Source organism: Populus nigra, chromosome 3 (assembly GCF_951802175.1).
Source record: "Populus nigra chromosome 3, ddPopNigr1.1, whole genome shotgun sequence".
Taxonomy (NCBI): domain Eukaryota; kingdom Viridiplantae; phylum Streptophyta; class Magnoliopsida; order Malpighiales; family Salicaceae; genus Populus; species Populus nigra.
The window spans coordinates 17,915,656-17,935,312 of NC_084854.1; the positions used below are offsets into that span (position 1 = coordinate 17,915,656).

Genomic DNA, 19,657 nt, shown 5'->3' on the forward strand with positions numbered 1-19,657 from the left:
AGTTAAAGGAGCCCTACCTGTGTACGTGTCTATAAAAAGCTCTGGTTTTGATGCTAGGTTTCTTTTTTACCTATCCTTTCTCTGTCTGTCGCCTGCTTACTAACTTATTATTTTCTTGGCATACAAGTGACCAGAACAGATCTCCGGCATTGACTCAGTCCACAGGTATCTTTGACTACTAATGGGATTCCTTTTTTTATACATATATATTTCTTTTCCTGATATATTAGTCTATAGCAACAGAAGAGAGTAAAGTGGCATTATCTGTGGAGAAATGGTTTTTCTTGTATTTTTTATTTATTTTTCTGATCTTGAATGGCTATTGATTTCTTTAAATTCTTTCCGGGAATATCCATTCGGGTATATATAAGATAAGATACATTTTTTAGACTGAAAGTGTCCCACTTCATTGTTTACAATTTTTGGCGAAGCAGCAGAGCCGCTCCCAGCCCCAGGTCTTTTAGAGATCTGCTGTTTCTAAGAAGTGAATTGGAGTGTTTTAAGGAATTGGGAAACTGGGTAGCATTGCTACTCGTGTTTTTAAGTTTAATCTGTTGAAATTTGTTGCTGTTTGTCTTGTGTTGTTTGTCTTCAATTTTTTTTTAATTTTTCCTGTCTAACTAGCTCCAAAAAATGGGGGCAAAAGGAGAACGATATTATCCACAATTCACCTTGAAGGGAGTTCCGACCGAAGCCTGCTGAGCAAATTGAAGACAATCTTGCCTCAAAAGGAAATGAGCACTGGAAGAGATTGAAGTTTCTGAAAATCAGCAATGGATGTCGGCAGGCAGAACCAAAAGGAGTCATGGATTCCACAAAGTCATTTTAGGCATATCCTACCTCGTGTGATCTACACAGACAGGCAGGGAAACCAGCTAGACCAAGCAAGTAGTTCAGAAATAAAGGGGTTATCTGGATTGGGTGAGTGTTGTCCTCCCTCCAGTTCCAATTGGGAGGCGGCTGCTAGAGGTGCAGAAAAGGGCAGCGCCGGTAATGACTGTGTCGAAACATCCAGAGAGTGCTCCACTGGTAATACAGCTACATGGAACCCTATGTCTTTGGACGACCCTCTGTTGGCTCTTGCAGATGCAGCTTCCAGGGAACATTTAAATCCATGGATTATTGGCAACTACACCCAGGAACCCAAGTGTAAGCATAACCGAGTTGGCTTTAGAAAAAACTCATTTCTGTATGCTTGGCTTTTATTTCACCAAGGCAGTTCCCTCATGTGCATTCATTTAGCTGCCAAGTACCTGCAGGGTGTAGCAATAGAGATAGAGAAAATGATTATAACAACAAATGGAATTCATTCAGACATCAATGATATAATCAATCAATAGTAAAACACACAATGGACAGAGACTCCGCGTGTCATTTTGTCCAGAAAAAGGAGAAAAAAAAAAGTCCTTCTGGATGTAGGAACTAGTTTCCAGTATCATTCCCAAGAAAAGCTTTAGTAATTTTAGTTTCTTCATCGATCTGGAAATAATTTGTCTCCATGAAATTTCTATTTTTTACTGAAACTGCATGTGGTGATAATTTCTTCCAGGGGGGGAGGCAAACGCATTCCCTGCCGAGACCACCTCCCAGTTTGCTCCTGTAACGCCAGACAAGGGCATGAAAGTGGAGTCCAAAAAGATCATAGAAATGCAAAATTTATGCACACATTCAAGAAATCAAGAATTTAGTGATGATGGAATTGTTTCCAGGGGAGCTGATGCCAGTGGCCTCCAAACTGATGAAGAACTCCTGCAGCGAGCAACAAATTCATCGTTTGCTGTTGGGTCCCCTGTGTTGAAGGAGAATCACAACCCTGACAGGAGAGACAGCGATGTTATTGACCTGAACAGAACACCACAGCAGAAACTAAGGAGGAAAAAGCACAGGCCCAAGGTTATCAACGAAGTCAAACGCAAAGGGCCACAAAAATCAACGACCCCCAAGTCTGCTGCTTCTACTGAAAAGCCAACTGGTAAGAGAAAGTATGTTCGAAAGAAGGCGCTCGGTAAAGCACCAGCAAGTTCCCCAGCAGAAGCAAATGGACAGTCTGCTGATCCAAAGATAATTGAACCGGCCAAGAAGTCTTGCAGGAGGGCCTTAAATTTTGATATAGAAAGGCAGCCTGGAGACAAAAGCTCTAAATGCAGTCCACCTTTTGACTTAGATTCTAAACCAGAGGCACAAACAAGCGCAGCAATAAATCAATCAAAATCAACAGTGTTTCTTGGTTGTGGAATTGAAGTGATGGTGGAAACCACACAAGCAGGCATTGCCTATGACCTTACCCGTTCTATAAATCAAATGCTTAAAAATTACGTATCATTGCGGGACAAAGAAGCACCAAGCACATTGTTTCCTGCCCAGACTAGTGAACAACAGGGCAAACAGGATGGAAATTTACAAGAGAAAGGGGTAGATCAAGGGATTGCTCATGATGTACAGGAAGACACGGCACAAATCACTCCAATAAGTCTTAACGGCTCCAATTGCAGCACCAGCACAACTTCGACTTTGGAAGGACAGGCTAGCAGATCAAAGAGGAAGCATTCTGAACAACCAGACACCTGCAGCACAAATCTAACTGGGATTCACTATAATTCTTTGAATGCTTACCAAACCATGCCTTCACTACTATTTCGAAAGAAAAAGAGGTCAGAAAAGGGACAAACTCCAGCCACATCAAGCGCATCATCCTCAGTGACTGCTGCAAAGGACATTGCGATAGTAGAAACAACATGCCCACAGAAGGATCCTGAAAGAGATCCTTTCACACCCAATATCAACTGTTGGATTTCTGCTGCTCATCGTAATGGACTTCCAGGCAAGCATGTAGAAGAAAGAATAGATCTTCTCAATGACCTGCAAACTTTTGGCTATAGCATAAACCAGACAACAAGATCAACCAAAAAAAGGTCCAGATGTCCTACTAAAACTCGGGATCTGGTTTCAGTGACCAGAATTCCAGGGTGTGCATTGCACCCAACTAACCGAAACAGACTTGTACCAGTGGATTGTAATGGGCAGCAAGTAGGAAACTCACACAGACCTCACGTGAGTGTAGAAGCCCTGCTGGCAGAGATGAATGGGACATGGACAACCAAAAAGAGGACCAAGAAGAGAGCTTCTCTGGTTAATTCAGGTTCCTACAGTATAAATGCAGTGCCATATCATGGAAAAATCGTTGTATATAATCAGCACAAATTCTCAGCCAAGGCATTAGGTACTTTATGTAAGAACTTCAAATTTAGACCAAGCTCGTATAAGAATTTTTGAAATCTGAGGAACCTAGCAAATCCGCAAAGTGCCTTTTTAACTTTTACAGCTATTTAATGCAGGTGCTCATCCAGAAGAAATGTGGAAACAAATGTTTTCTGTTGATTCAATAGTCGAGCAATTAAAGCATCTCGACATCAAGAGGGAAAGCAATGACATTGCATTTGAAGAGCAGAATGCACTTGTCCATTATAATATTGGAGATGATATGCAGAATGCACTGGTTCTTTACAAAAGAGATGGCACCGTTGTACCCTATGATGGTTCTTTTAGATCCATCAGGAAGCGACGCCCACGCCCAAAGGTTGACCTAGATCAAGAAACTAATAGAGTTTGGAAGCTTCTAATGGGAAACATCAATAGTGAAGGCATTGACGGAACAGATGATGAGAAGGCAAAATGGTGGGAAGAAGAAAGGGCAGTGTTCTGTGGACGGTCAAACTCATTTATAGCACGGATGCATCTTGTACAAGGTACAGATACAATTTTCTTAAATTTTCTCATCAGGCTTCTCAGTGGAAAGTAGCCAATCACTGATTCAGTAACTTTATAAAATAGAAAGTACTTTGTTCCTGCTGTCAACTAATGCTTAACAATAGTACAAGACCAAGCATAGAGCTGTTAGGATTTCTTGTACTATAAAAGTCTCATTGCCAAGGTTGATAATTCTATCCTCGAATGAGATTTTTCTACCATCAAATTAAAACCAGTCCATCTAGCATAAACTGAATCGTCTAGAAAATCAGAAGAATATTGAAGGTCAAAATTTAATTAGGAAGAGAAAAGAGCCAAGGTCATAAGCATGGAGCATTTTATATATCTTGATAAATGAAATCTAAGATGTGCAATTAGCACTTTCACGACCAGCATGATATAGTGACGCTAGTCCGCAGCAAAAAATAAGATAAGACAATCCACTATCAAGAAGGAGATATTATTGAAATTAAGAAAGTGTAGAAACAGGTAGGAGATAAAACATCTGCATATTTGAAATTCCAAACAAATTAACCTTGAAACCTCATAAGCAATTCAGTTGGGAAATTCCAGTTACATTTTTTATCATAAAACTTTTCCTCCAAATTTTGGACTCAAATTACTCTTGAACTCATGCTATATCAGTACAATATCAATTACACAGGGGACAGACGCTTCTCTCCGTGGAAGGGATCAGTTGTGGACTCGGTGATTGGAGTATTTCTTACCCAGAATGTCTCAGATCATCTCTCTAGGTAAAGTTGAGTTTCCCATATAATTTTGATACAGTGCATAATTAGAGAAAAGGCAAAAGGAAAACCTCTTATACCATTTATTCATTTTCCTGCAGTTCCGCATTTATGTCACTTGCCGCACGGTTTCCCCTCAAGTCAAAGAACAAGCCATGCTATGATGAGAGGACTAGCTTAGTGATTGAAAAACCAATAGAATTCATACCAGATTCAGAAGAGGGCATAAGATGGAATGAGGTGTCAAATCAATCAATCTGTGGCCAGAGTTCGTTGACTATCCATGACATCGAGCCTGATGAAGAGCAAGAGGTAGTCAAAAGCAGTGAATCCTCTGAAAGTAGTACCGGCATTGTCACCTCTGAAACTGAACCACATACATTCAGTCAATTGATGGCGAGCAGATCAACTGTTGAGACCTCCATGACCAGAAGGGTAAGTTACATAGTAGAAGAAGGGACACAAATAATTGATGGAATCTCAAGTCAAAATTCAGTGATTTCTGGTCAAAACTCTGTGAATTCTCCAATTGGCCAAGCTTCTGAGAAAAAAGAATCATGCTCGGAGAACATCTCAGAAGGAGAATATCTCACTGGTGGATCAAAGCTCAACAATTATAACGATTGCAGATCTTTCATGGAGCTTCTGCGGAAGGTTGGATCTCCCTTGATGCAAGATGCTTACAGCCAAGGAAATGGCAAGATGGACAGTTTGAATGATCATAAAAGCCCCATAGGAGTGTCCATGGTCGCATCCAGTAATTGTTATTGGCACCTTACTTCTAACTCTGGAGCTGTGAAGGTTGACTGCTTTGATATGATCCCTAAAGAAACACAATATGGTGATATAGCCAAAAACAAAAAAGAAGACAGTGCAAAAGATCACAATGCCCTTGCAGTGGAAACGGCCAGTCAAATTACTGATCAAAATAAGCTGACCTTGATCAATCAAGAAGCATCAAGATCTCCCATGTCAAATAATCAGTCATGCATCGACATTCAAAAAGACAAGCATACGAGTGTCCAGTCTACAGCCATGCCTGTTGAAGACCCCAAAGTCACTGACAATTCATTGATTCAGATGCAAAATAACTACCTGCAGAAAAATCAATGCTTACAAAACCTTTCAGGAGAAACCACACATATAACTGGAAGTGCCAGTGCACTTGATAGGCAGCAAAAGAATCCACAAAAAACAACAGAGTCTGAAATGATTGAGCTAGGTTATTCACAAAGTAAGGAGCTCAATGAGATGAAAGCTGCCACCAGAAAAGCAAAAAGCAGAAGAGTTGGAAATGAAATAAGAGATGACGTTGACTGGGATGCTTTGAGAAAAGAGGCAGAAGCAAATGGAAAGAGAGAGGGAACAGAAAACACAATGGACTCACTGGACTGGGAAGCTGTAAGATGTGCAGATGTTAATGAGATTGCCAACACAATCAAAGAGCGTGGGATGAACAACATACTTGCAGAACGGATAAAGGTATACATGTCACAATCAATAACAAAGATTTCTAAAGCATGGTTACCCACCAAAGCTAGAGCCTATCTTAGTTGATACTGACTGAAAAATCCATGCAGAACTTGCTTAATAGACTGGTTAGAGAACATGGAAGCATTGATCTGGAATGGTTGAGAGATATTCCACCTGACAAAGCAAAGTAAGCCGAAAGGATTAACCATATAGCCTGCATCAGTTGAATGCAGTAAAATACTACTTCTGCAATTATCATATAAACATGGCATTACTCCGTTGCTAAGCATATGATATAGTGATTGCATTTTTTTAATTAGAAATATTAAATGCAGTTGCTTGGTTTATAAAACAAGACAAAAAAGTATATACTTAATTACAGCTTACTACTGCAGAGAGTATCTGCTAAGCATTAGAGGATTGGGGCTGAAGAGTGTGGAGTGCATACGGCTTCTGACACTTCATCATCTAGCATTCCCAGTAAGCTTTAATCAGTTGGACATACTTCATAAACAAAACAACATACGGATCTCAACTTTTGGCTATTAGAGATCTCAGCCCTAAATACTGCATAACAGGTTGACACAAATGTCGGACGCATAGCTGTACGACTGGGATGGGTCCCCCTTCAGCCACTGCCTGAATCACTTCAGCTGCATCTTCTAGAGCTGTTAGTATTATTAACTGAAAGGCTACTGATGCTAACTAAATGCTTATGACACAAGTACTAATGTGCTGATGTGCAGGTACCCTGTGCTGGAATCAATTCAAAAATACCTCTGGCCTCGATTGTGCAAACTTGACCAAAGAACACTGTAGAGAAATATTCCATTTGACATTACCTCGACCGTGAATACACTTAATGTACAAATAGAATTAATTATGAATACATTTTACTAATCCATTGTTAATGCATAAACAGGTATGAGCTTCATTATCAGATGATCACATTTGGAAAGGTGTGTTTCATATACTTTAAACTTGAAGTGATATGCTCTTCTTTGTGGTTAATGAAAAGCTCAAGCTAAGGAAGCACTATTTTGAGATCATGCAGGTATTCTGTACAAAAAGCAAACCAAATTGCAATGCATGTCCAATGAGAGGAGAATGCAGACATTTTGCAAGTGCATTTGCAAGGTTTGCATATAATTTGTTCCATTTCTTACAATGGCACTGCCGTGTGGTTAGCATGGTAGCAAACAAATGCAGGAATTAGTTCCATAAACCTACCACCATCTAGAACCCTCTTTAGTTTTCATAAAAACTGGAGGTTAATTTTTTTTTAATTGGATCAACTAACCAAAGCTTCAAATGGTTATGGATTATTCAGTTAAGTAAAAATGATGATTTTAAGAAAAAAACCAGCTATAACTTCATAGTTTGATTATACCATGGACATCCATTTCCATGAAGAAAATATTGCAGTGAAATTAGCATTTACAAATCCCAATTAAGAAACATACCCTGAACAACATTTTCCTTAACATGCATGAAAAGCAAGATTTGTTAACTTATCATAAACTTATTGGATGTAGTGCAAGGCTTGCCCTTCCAGGACCAGAAGAAAAAAGCATAGTGAGTGCAACCGAGAACATATCTGGCCAAAACCCTGCTGTGGATGCTGCTCAACTGCCCCTGTCCCTGCCCCTGCCCCTGCCCCAAACAGCTAAACAATCCGAAGGAAGTCAACAGCCAGAAGCAAGCAGGCTCGCAGAAAGCAAATCCAGAATCACCGACCATGAACCTATCATTGAAGAACCATCATCACCAGAACCAGTGTCTACACAAGTAACAGAAAATGATATGGAAGATACATTCTGCGAGGATCCTGATGAAATTCCCATCATCAAACTTAACATTGAAGAATTCACTCAGAATTTACAGAACTATATGCAAGAGAATATGGAACTTCAAGAAGCTGATATGTCTAAGGCCTTAGTTGCTTTAACTGCAGAAGCTGCCTCCATTCCCGTTCCCAAGCTTAAGAATGTTAGTCGGTTACGAACAGAGCACCAGGTGTAAGTAGCAACCTCCTCGCTAAAACTGTTTTCTTATCGAAACAGTAGTAGGCAAAATTTAGCTTAAGAAGTAAATGTCACCAGCCCCATACAAAACTTGTAACTTTTTCTAAGGGAATCAAAATTAGAACATGATAAAATCTCACCATTCAGCATTGAAGCCAAATGCTTTTCAACACATTTCATGTTGGCCATGATAAAAATAGGCAAAAATCTTTTGCCAGAACTAAAAGGTAAAATCTTCTCGTACGTTCTAATTTTCTCTCTTTCACCATCATGCAGATACGAACTTCCAGATTCTCATCCCCTTCTGCAAAGGGTTAGTTAATTCTGCATCTACTTCATCAGCAATGTTACATGAAATGTGCCCACATAGCCAAACTTCTTTCCTAATTATGTGTTTTGCTTTTGAATCAGTTGGATAGGCGAGAACCTGATGATCCATGTTCATACCTTCTTGCCATATGGACACCAGGTAGGTAAATAACAAAGAGAAACTGCTATGACACATTTCTTTCTGCATAGTGTCAAATTAGCTGAGTTGCTGATGAACTATTCAGGTACTCTATGCCCAATATTAGCTGGGGTAAACTCAGAAATCAAGCAAGCCATGTCAAAACCCTGTGAGATGCTTTTAGGAAAATGATCTGAGTCCAAGCTTTGCAGGGTTAAAAGCTCAGAAGCATGGGTTGCTTCTTAATACCAAGTCATGATTAAAATACTCACATATAGGTTTGGATCCTCGCATCCTTGGGTGTGGGATTCATTAGTTAAGAACGAAAACAATGGTCAACAGAAAGAACAGAAAATCTACAAACAAGCAATCCATTCAGTCAATGATATTGTCCCTCAACAATCATAGTGAAGTCCAGCATCAAAAAGGAATGACTTATTTAAATCAGTCTAATGACCATCTCTCTTTTAAGAGAAATGTGGAATTTGTAAATTCCTGCATCAAAAAGAAGTAAAAGATGAGGGATTCAGGAGCTGCACCTGGTGTGTCCCAATCTGTGTCTTAGGCTTTCCATCTGAGGCAAGCAGGCCTGTTTGGATGACCATTAATCTTTCTTCCTCTCCTCTTCTTTTACAAATTTTCATAAAGACCAAAGGTAACAGGTTTGGTTGCATGTGGTTTGCTGCTGGCCATGTGGCAAGCTCAAGCTTGACTTGCTTGTCACTGAATAGACTACTAGCAAGCTAAGTATGATCTCGCAATTCAGGGCTTGTGCCAAGATCAAGAAAAGCTCTTTCAATTGTGGGAGTAGAATAACCTGAACAGTCCAACAACTCAACTCAGCTCAATTGAACACCCTATGCATTTCCCATTATAGCATGAGCAGGCACAAATCACAGGTTTGAAAAATACATGCGATGTTCAATAACAAGTTAATGCAGGCAAAGTTCAGATATGTCTAGGCTATAGTTCTGTAGGTATCTGATCAATTGTGCAAAATCACCCACATTAGGCGAAACAGCAAACTCCATTCAACCACTGGAAAGAAGTTGCAGCTTACATGAATGTGGCAAATTGTGTGATGAGAAAACATGTTTCTCATGCAACAACATACGTGAAGAAAATTCTCAAATTGTTCGAGGGACTCTCTTGGTGAGAATAAGCATGCCAATATTGCCAATATAACTGTACTCTTGAAAAGACTTCTTAGTGAAGGTTGGAATCCATATAAATTAAATATTAACCAATTGTTCTAACATGTCAAAAACAGATACCATGTCGAACAGCGATGAGGGGAAGCTTTCCCCTCAATGGCACATATTTTCAAGTTAACGAGGTAATAAGCTAGCAGGACACCTTCAGGTGATATAAAGCATCTTTTGAGTTTTGCAGTTTAGATAATGTTAATGACATGTTCTCTATGTAGGTATTTGCTGACCATGATTCTAGTCTGAATCCAATTGATGTTCCTAGAGCATGGATATGGAACCTGCCCAGACGAACTGTGTACTTTGGAACCTCCATACCAACAATATTCAAAGGTATATATATAGTAATGCTGTTATGAAAAATGATATGAAATCAATAAATGGCACTCACTGCAAGTTTGGTCTATCAGGTTTGACAACAGCAGGTATTCAGCATTGTTTCTGGAGAGGTAAGTGATAGTGTAGATTCTTCCTTTCTCTATAGCTACCTACTGGCTACTTTAGTTTCAAAACTAGCCATTAGTTCTGCAGTTGTTGCTTTGGTTACCCTTGCATTCTTTTATTGGAAAAGTTATGGCAAACATGGTGACATGAATATGCATTATTTCATGCCAATGCTTCTTCACTTTAACCATTAGATTAATGCACAAAATCCTGATATGATATAGAATCCTAACATTCTGGATTCCTCAAGGCAGCCTTGTGCTGAACGCTAACCAGCAATAGGTTTTGAGAATATCTCCTCCAAAAACCGATAAGTTTCTCATGTCGCTTTTCTAGTTAGTAAATGAAACTGTTAGATTAAGACTTTATGATGTTTTGATTTCCGTGCTTGAGATCTGACAATTTAAAAATGCTTGAGGTGGCACATGGACTTCACCTGTAGATGCAATATCAAGCTTTAGGGATTCTCAGTCATATTGAACTCTGTAATTCAAAAAAGGCAATTAGTTCCCTGAGATGATCATGTAAGATGAATGCACTCGGAAAATGGAGAGACAATTGTACTAACAATAGAATGAAGAATTTACATGCAGCTCTGAAGAACAGCATCTAACAATGGTACACTTAACCCTTACACGCAGACATGCAAATAAGCCTTATCTTTCTTTCTGCAAGAAGTACACGTTATGATAGATTGTCCTCAAGACTAGACAATATACAAATGTTCCAAATATTCATTTTTGATTTATTGCAATTCCCCTTTTTTGTGGAACTCGCTTTAAGATTTGCTCATTCTCTATTTGTTTTTTTTATATAAAAAAAAATGAGAAATGCAGGATATGTCTGCGTTAGGGGATTTGACCAGAAGACACGAGCACCCCGACCACTGATGGCCAGATTGCATTTTCCAGCTAGCAAATTAACCCAGACAAAAAAGGATGATATTAGTGGTCGGTAGATTACACTCATAATTATCTGCACCACAAGCAGAGTGTGACAGGTGACCATGTTTGAGCAACAATAACCAGCGGCAACAAATTCACTCGATTCATAAAACGAGGTGAAAATTTTCAGCTTATGTTGTATGATACCATAACGTAATGTGCATTTGTTATTGACATGGCAATTTCTTAGTGATATGCTTGCATTCAAGCACTCTTCACTGGGTATCACCGACATGTGTAAAATAATGCTAACATCATAGTAGCTATGCTAGCCTTTACAAGGACAAGCTTGTGAGGAAGCCGGAAAAATTGATATAACCAGAACTAGAACAACAGATTTAGAAATACTACTAGTCCTGAAACATCTTCAAAGCATTTCCACAAGGGATAAATAGCAAGATTGGGGCATGGCTTACTGATCATGTTTTGCACAGAGCCGTCCAGACATCCATCGCAAAAGGCATGTTCCAATTTGGGATAGATTATAGCTGAGTTTGCCTTGCACATTACTGATTATGTTTTGCACAGAGCCGTCCAGACATCCATCGCAAAAGGCATGTTCCGATTTGGGATAGACTATAGCTGAGATTGCCTTGCACGTTAAACAGATATTTTGTTAACAAAAATCTATCATTTGCGTGACAAAGATTTATACATAAAACAAAAAATCTACAACACCCACCAGAGATGAGAAATGTGAAGATGATGGAGAAACACAAGATCAGATCCCAGATATTGGTTCAAGGATCGGACTAGTTGACACGGTTAGGATTCGAGAAACAAGAGAGCAGAGGATGATAATGCAACCTTAGCCGCCTTACCGCCCTGGCCTTTTCAACTTCTCTTTCCCTCCTAAACCTATCTTTCCTTTTTAAAAATGTTTGTTTACCTGAGGAGTTTGAGAATAAGAAGAAGAGTATTTTTTAAACTAATTTTTAAAAATAATATCTATTAAAATAATTTTTTTATTTTTAATATTAGTATATTAAAAGCATTAAAAATGATTAATTTGATATTAGAATGTAGAGTATTTTTTAAAATAATTTTTTACTTAAAAATATATTAAAATATTTTTTATTTTTAATATTAGTATATTAAAATCATCAAAAGCATTAAAAACAATCAATTTGATATCAGGATGTAGAGTACTTTTTAAATAATTTTTGGTTTAAAAATATATTAAAATATTTTTTTTATTTTTAACAATAATACATTAAAATTATCAAAAGCATTAAAAACAATTAATTTAATGTCCCAAAAATATTTTTTAAAACACCTAAAAACAACAGCAAAAATTGTGTCGTACACCTCCTTTTTACATGAATTAAGCCTGTTTGTCTAAGTGGTAGTGTTTGCGTTTCTTGAAAACACACTAATATACATGTTTGGTTACCACATACTTGCAAAAATCTAAGACATGGGTTCCACCATTTATTGAGGCAGGACCGTGATTTTTAAAAAGCAGTAAAATCCTGCTTCTTGCAAGTTTAACCACGGGTTAAACTTTCTAGAGATAACAGAGAAGGAAAATTTATCAGCTTATCCTTTTCTCTTTTGTTGCTCCTCTCGTCCGTTCTTCGCATCTCTTCACTGCATACAACAACCCTGCAGGAAAACCATTAGTGCTACACGACAAACAACAATTAAACTAATGGTTGCATGACTTTCTACAAGAAACCATTGAATTATGAGGAAAACACGAGGAGGCAAAGGAAGGGGGCATGAAAGAGTTAGAAATGCAGGGCAGTTGTAAAGCCATTAATGTCTGTATAAAGACTAAGTTTGGTCAATATTTGTAGTGAAACTCTTTTTCAATGGGTTTGAACATGTATCCCATGATATTTTATTGGCTGTAATATTTTTTTACGTGATTGTTTATTAATATTATGAATGAAGTTTTTATAAGTAATTATACCATAATATTAAATTGAAAAATAATTTTTAATCAAATACATTAAATTATTTTTTGTTCAATTTTAATTTCAACCACAGTTTTAACCAAACAAATATTTTTTCAAACCAACCACAACTAAAAGCACTTTTTATAAAACTACTTTTTTAAAATCACAACCACAACAGCTACCACAATGCTAAACACACTCTTAATTGGTGCAGTGCGTTGCTATTTGCGTTTTGTCTTGATCATGTATTTTTGATTGGTAAACTCGCATTATAGTTTTACATAAATTCATTGAAAATTCCTTTTTAAAATCTTAATTAAGTAAAAAACTATAACTTATAATTTCTCCTAAATTACCTTTTCATAATGCCAAATAATAGGTTTACTGTGTAGATAGCTTGTGCTCAACCATGGTCCGAGTTAAAATCTTTTAACATAAAAAGGGATGTGCGAGCAATTAGTGGGGGAGCAGGGATTAAGAAGGCAATTGCCCCTTTATTCCTTTTATTTCAAAATAATTTTTATATTAGAATTTTAATAAAATAACTTGACAAGTTTAATTTTTATTATTAACTACTAATTGATCCAAGCTTCTTTTTTTTTTTTGAATTATTGTTCCTGCCTCTCTTTCTTCTATAAAATTTTTCTTCAAGTCCTAAACTATTAATTAGTTAAGTGAGTAATCTTTTTATGCTTTATATTTTAGGTGAGTTTCCTTCATTTTTTTTCTATTTATTCCATTGTTTAATTTTAGTTTTATTCCTTGATAATTAGTTATTAAAAATATTAGAGTTTATGATAATTTATGGATTTGTTAAATTAATATGTGTATGGATATTATTATATGCATATGAATATGAATTGAAATGAGTTTTGATGAATTAATATGTATTTTGTTCTGAATTTCATATGAAAAATGATGGTGATCAACTTACTAGTGATTAAAAATGAATTACTGAACAACTCAAAAAATTAAGGACATAATAAAAAAATATATTAATATTTATATTTAATCAACTTGTATAAAACAACAAGTCAACAAAGAATTGTTGTCAATAATTTCACTACTCCCCGGAAGATTTAGAAATAAATGAATGAAACTTTAATTGTATATATTGAAAAAGAATATCTTTAATGAAATTAAGAATGAAGTCATTATGAAACAGTTTCAAAATATGAAATCTCAAAAAGAATAATTATAATGTAAGTTTTTTCATTTTAAAAATATTCTTAAATTAAGTTTGCTTGACATGAGTTAGTACATGCATTTCAAATTGATTTTTTTATATACAACGCATGTCTATATAGTATATAATATCAAGTATCTATTAGTAATTTACCCTCTCATTTAAATTTTTTTGGCTCCATCATTGCGAGCAATGATAGTATTTTTAAAAAAACAAAAATAAATATTGAATTCAAATCATCGAATCGAATGTGTTAAACAAGCTCGTTGATTTAATAATTTAATCATATGAAAAAAAAAGTTGGTGACAATAAAAAAAATTTAAAAAAGACAATGACTAATCAAAAAAAATAAAATTTTGTTAATATTATGAAAATATACCCTCTAAATATTCTTAAAATGCCTCAACAATACCATTCGATAATAGAGTAAAATTTAAATGAAAACAGGTTAATCTTGCAAAGAGGAAAGAAAAAAAAATGAAGCTAAATTACCAATCAAGATAACAATAAAAAAAATAAAGATTAAATTGGATATACAAATTAAATGAAATAAAATATTGAGAGATAAAATTAAAGAAAAAAAATCAACTTCAAAAGACATTAAAACCAAACATAAATAGTGATCAAAAGAACGATACCTGAAATTGATACAAATACAAACTAATATGACACATTTGATTTTTAAAATAGCTGACATGAAATAAAAAGCGAGAAGAGAAAAAAAAGAAAAGAAAAGAAAAGAAGTCTAGTAGTACTTACTCGCAACCTCTCTGTGCACACATGTCTGATCACAAAAAAAAGAATGACATGACATTTCCAATATCATTGTTGGAGGCAATGTTTTACTACTGGAAAGTGTTGTGCGTTCTGTCTAAAGAATGTAAACGCCTCTCACTTGTCGATGTTATTTTTTAATTATATTTATATTTTTTAAAAGATTAAATTGTCCCTCGTTAAAATTGATTATTAAAAAAACATTAGAAAAAATATAAAAACACCCATTGATGTATATTTAGGTTTTTTTTCCTTACTTTTAAGAGCAATTAGTTATTACATTATGTAATCAGAATGTAAAAAACCTAACATCCCTTGGATCTTAATTTTATTTTTTAATTTATCTAAGTCATTGTATTTTATATAAAAATATCAAAAGACTAATGTATCCATGATTAATATAATAATAACAAATAAACTACATAAAAAAACATCATTTTACCTTATAACTAGTTTATTATTTTTTACTGGAATAGGTAAAATAATTACGTTTACTTTAACGAAGAAGTATTTTGGCAGCCTGGTCCCGAGCCCATTTATTAATATGGACATGGCTATGAACCTTTGACTGGTAGTATTCTCAGTTATGGCTGCAATAGCTGTGGTTGTTGTAAAAGTGCACGTATTATTTGCTATTGACATAATTTGATGCTGTTATGAACTTATGATATTTAATATTTTTATTTTTCGAAGTTTCATTTTTTATGGCTTTCAAGGGATCTCCGACGGCAGAGCCAAACGGAAAACCATAAGCAATAGCTGCTAAAATGGCTGGTCTTCGATTATTTTTGTGTCTCCGACGGGATAGCCAAAAGAGATACTAAAATCCCTTCCGTGTATGTTTTCTTTCGCGGAAAGCTATACAATTGAAGGAAAATTTTATCTGTTTTTCCTCTTTAAACTTTCACTCTCTTTTCTTAATTTATGTAAAATACAAAATAACTTGTTAAAATACCAGAGTACCACATAAGAAAAAAAAATTAATTACACTATTTAATATGTTATATTGATAATTTAGCTGTTTTAAATTGTTATAAATACTGATGAAGTGTTGGTTTTACAGTTAAAACATTATTATATCTTTATAAGGATGAAAATACAAATTCGATTTTTAAAAAATGTACTTATTGGGAGGGGCAGCTATGAACCTCTAACGAGATTAGTCTTACCCTTTAAAAAGATGTAAGGGTACTTGAATAAAAATAAAAAAATAGTTATAAATACCCTTAAAGCTCTGTTAAACACCCTTTTTTTTGTTTTTTTAAAAAGTGCCATGGGTTAACAAAAACAGAAGATAAGGGACAATTTATGTGGTTTGTTTGTCATAAATTATTTCTATTTCTTTTAAAAAATTGATGTTTGACCTTGCACTTTAAAAACATCATCAACGAAATCTACTCTATGATAAAGTGTGTGTTTTGCAACTCGGTATATGTGTGTGTGTATATATATATATATATATATATATATATGTTTGTTTAAAATGTTTTTAATTAAAAAATATATATATTTTTATTTTTAACATCAATATATCAATTATAAAAATTATAAAAATATTAATTCAATGTATTTTAAAACAAAAAATATTTTTAAAAACAAATTAAACTACAATGTCAAGCACACTAAAAAAAAACACATAAGGTTCAGAGTGAAGAAAATGTTTTTAATTTTTTTTTTAAAATCACTTTCCCTGGACAACTCGACAATTAAAATTGTGCACCACTCATTACTTTTACATACACACACATAAGAAGGAAAGTCTACATAGCATAAGAAGGAAGACGAGAGAGCTGTAAATTTAGCTTGGAAGGTGTGGGATTTAAAATAATTTATTTTTCAACAAGGATACAAATTAATAGCAGTTTCGTAGTTGCTTGGAGTATTTATTAAATTGTCGACACTTGCAATTTTAAATGTTTTTCATTGATTTATTTTTGAGGTTTTTTGTTGGTTTATAAAATTCATTTATTAGTAATTTTTATTTGGAAGTTGCAAGTGTCACTAATATTTTATTTTATTTTATTTTTTACGGATGTTTACATGTGCGTGTGATTTTTTTAGGAGGGCATGGTTGTCAATTTATATTATATATCCTAGAAAAAAATAATTTATTTTAGAGGGGTAATTCATAATTGTCCTCTGGTTCCATCATTGCATTTTGAAGTGCACGCGAGAAAGTAGAATTTTATAATAAAAAATTACCCAAAAAATCAGCTTTTCAAAAGAGTTGCCAGTGGGACTACGAGATTGGATTTTGCGGGCAGTAGTATAGTTTGGACCGGGCTTGTGGAGTTGTGGTGGTCATGAAAGGTGAGTTGTGGTATTGGAAGTTGAAAAAAAAAATGTGTTTTTTACTATTATGTAAATTTTTAATTGAAAATTAAAAAATATATATAAATTAAAAAATTATAAGAAAAATTATTAAAACTAAAAAAGTGAAAAGTTAATATTCCTTGCCGCCAGCCAGATCTACACTTATAAATATTTGACCTCGTATTTACACGAAAGAAAATGATTTAAATTTTGAAGAAGTATTTTTCAATCTATTTTTTTTCTTATTCATATTTTATTTTGTGAAACATGTTTTTTTTTATAGACAACATGGTTTATTGAATAAAAACCAAAGATAATTAAAATAAATATTCAAGAAAGTTCTAATTGTTTGAAACATGAAGGAAAAAATTAATCTCTTTAATCAAAACTCCCTTTCTCTACTCACGTGCCTCTCTTTTTATAAAAATATATCTTTTTTATCAAAATAACATCTTTAAATAAAAACTTATCATAAATTTAAAATAAAGTTTTAATAGATAAAAAAATCATGAATCAATAATTTTTATTTACATTGAATATGATTTTTTTAAAATAATAATAAAACAATAACAAGGTATATATTTTTATATGCAGTGAATATTCATGGGTATGTTTCTTAAAAACAATTGCAAATTAAATTTAAATATAATTATTTAGAAAATAATTACTAATATTATAATAAAAAACTATAATATTATTCAATGACATAATCAAATAATTATTTAAATGATACTCCAGTAAATTTATTTAAAGAGAATCTCGTTATCGAATATAAAGAAACAAAAAAAATAATGTATATTAGATGAAATACTTTTAAAATATCGAGTTAGTAACATATTGGATGATATACTTAAAAAAAACCCAATATTAAAGCGACTTCATATTGGCTTGACCAAGACAAACCACGATTAACCTATAATTTAGGGTATGAAACTGTGATAACCTTATGCAACTTAAATTAAAATAGATTAGGGGATCCAATTCTAATCAATCAAATATTGAACGTCGAAAATGAAAACAACATTTAAATAAAAAAAAGACAAGAAAAGCTATATTTAAGCAAAAAAAAATACAATAAAGTAAGCATAATATACTTATATTTAAGCAATTGATTTATTTAATTCAAAACAAAAACTTCTTTTTAGAAAAAACTAAATTTAACAAAGAATGACAAATAAAAAGACCTAAGATAACCAAAATTATTTTAAAAAATAGTGAAAAATCTTATAGAAAACAAATAAAAAAATAACAGAGTATAGTATCCAATTAAAAGCCCTTGTTAAAGGATAAAATTGAAAAAAAAACATGAGATTAAAAATATTAAAAGAAAAAACAAATGACCCGGGCAAATCTCTTCAATTCGGGCTCATTTTTTAAATTGACAACCTGTTAAATTGTAGACCCGAACTCAATCAAAAAGTATAATTCAATGTTGAAGGATGAAATCATAAAAAAATCTATTTAAAAAATTTTTCAATGTAAAAAAAACATAAATAAAAAATAAGGGAGGATGAAATCGTAGAAATCTAATTTTTTAAATGATCTAAAATAAAATAAACAACAATACAAATAATGAGGATGAAATTTAAAAAAATTTTAAAAAATAAAAGAGGATGAAATTAAAAATAAATTTAATTATGTAAAACAATTCAAATAAAAAATCAATTGAAAGAAATGAATTTAATTAGAAGAAAAAACAAATAACAAATATTATAAAAATTTAAAAAATTAAGCGTGAAAATTGAAAAAGAAAGAGAAAAAAAGAAGAAGCAAACTTATCAAATCAAAGCCTTGCAGTTATAAATCAGAAAACATAAAGGACTGCCGTGTTTTGGTCGTTGTAAGCTTTTTAAACATGGTGGGGTGAACTACTTGCCGGTACGTTTAATGCATAAGCCAACATTTTTTTATGTATATTTATTAAAATATAAAATTACTTGTAAAACCACGAATAATAAAAAAAAATAAAATAAAATTACTGAGTTGGCCATAATCAATTATAAAATGAACAATAAATCCATTAAAAAAATCCAATTATCCCCATCTAACATTTGTTTTTTTTTTAAAAAAAAACAAACAATAATTTAAAAAACTAAAATAAAATGATTGAACTGGCCATAATCAATTTCTAAAACGAACAATAAATCCCTTACAAAACAATTATTCCCAACTAACATTTTGTTTTAGAAAAACAAGACAATAATTTTACTGTTTTAATCCCCAATAAATCGATGCATTTCTTCGTGATTTTCCCACACCACGGGCCTTAGGTTATGCTAATTAACGTTGCAGCAGTGATTGAAGCGTGACGCGTGCAGTCAGGTTGTCTACCCTTTCACGGAGGACACCAAAAAGGAAAAACAGGAAAATCCCAATCAACATTCCGCCAACGTGTGATGTGAACAAAGTATCCTTCCCTTTTCTAATTTCCAACAGCCTCCCCTC

The 19,657-nt window shown here is 33.7% G+C and overlaps 1 protein-coding gene and 1 long non-coding RNA gene across 11 annotated transcripts; one reads left to right on the forward strand and one right to left on the reverse strand.

Moving 5' to 3' along the window:
• The first annotated feature begins 17 nt into the window (after positions 1–17).
• LOC133689369 (DNA glycosylase/AP lyase ROS1) lies at positions 18–11,265 on the forward strand. 6 transcript variants are annotated; one of them, XM_062109203.1, is made up of 20 exons: positions 18–165; positions 625–1,149; positions 1,550–3,229; positions 3,336–3,746; positions 4,412–4,502; positions 4,598–5,978; positions 6,077–6,156; positions 6,365–6,449; positions 6,548–6,639; positions 6,716–6,784; positions 6,892–6,928; positions 7,024–7,106; positions 7,505–7,987; positions 8,270–8,306; positions 8,405–8,462; positions 9,454–9,593; positions 9,712–9,777; positions 9,868–9,982; positions 10,060–10,098; positions 10,930–11,265. In XM_062109203.1, the coding sequence occupies exons 2-20, from the start codon at positions 774–776 to the stop codon at positions 11,049–11,051; spliced, it is 5,445 nt and encodes a 1,814-aa protein (XP_061965187.1). In that variant the 5' UTR covers positions 18–165; positions 625–773; the 3' UTR covers positions 11,052–11,265. The 6 variants fall into 6 exon arrangements, 5 of the variants coding, with proteins under 5 accessions (XP_061965187.1, XP_061965189.1, XP_061965191.1 ...); XM_062109205.1 differs by having other exon boundaries at positions 1,550–3,220; XM_062109204.1 differs by having other exon boundaries at positions 46–165; positions 647–1,149.
• LOC133689370 (uncharacterized) lies at positions 5,181–11,894 on the reverse strand. Of its 5 annotated transcripts, XR_009841304.1 has the most exons (7): positions 11,720–11,894; positions 11,454–11,619; positions 10,530–10,576; positions 6,357–9,258; positions 6,029–6,143; positions 5,435–5,591; positions 5,181–5,319 (listed from the first exon to the last, which is right to left on the reverse strand). It is a non-coding gene; the product is annotated as an uncharacterized LOC133689370 (long non-coding RNA). The 5 variants fall into 5 exon arrangements; XR_009841305.1 differs by lacking the exon at positions 10,530–10,576; XR_009841302.1 differs by having other exon boundaries at positions 6,357–10,576.
• Between the last annotated feature and the right edge of the window lie 7,763 nt (positions 11,895–19,657).

Excerpts from the sequence above, each read along its gene's own strand:
- LOC133689369 (XM_062109203.1), top strand. The coding sequence starts at position 774 with ATGGATGTCGGCAGGCAGAACCAAAAGGAGTCATGGATTCCACAAAGT. Across the intron at positions 8,463-9,453 it reads TCTTGCCATATGGACACCAG|GCGAAACAGCAAACTCCATT; the intron begins GTAGGTAAATAA and ends CACCCACATTAG. Across the intron at positions 9,778-9,867 it reads CATATTTTCAAGTTAACGAG|GTATTTGCTGACCATGATTC; the intron begins GTAATAAGCTAG and ends TTCTCTATGTAG.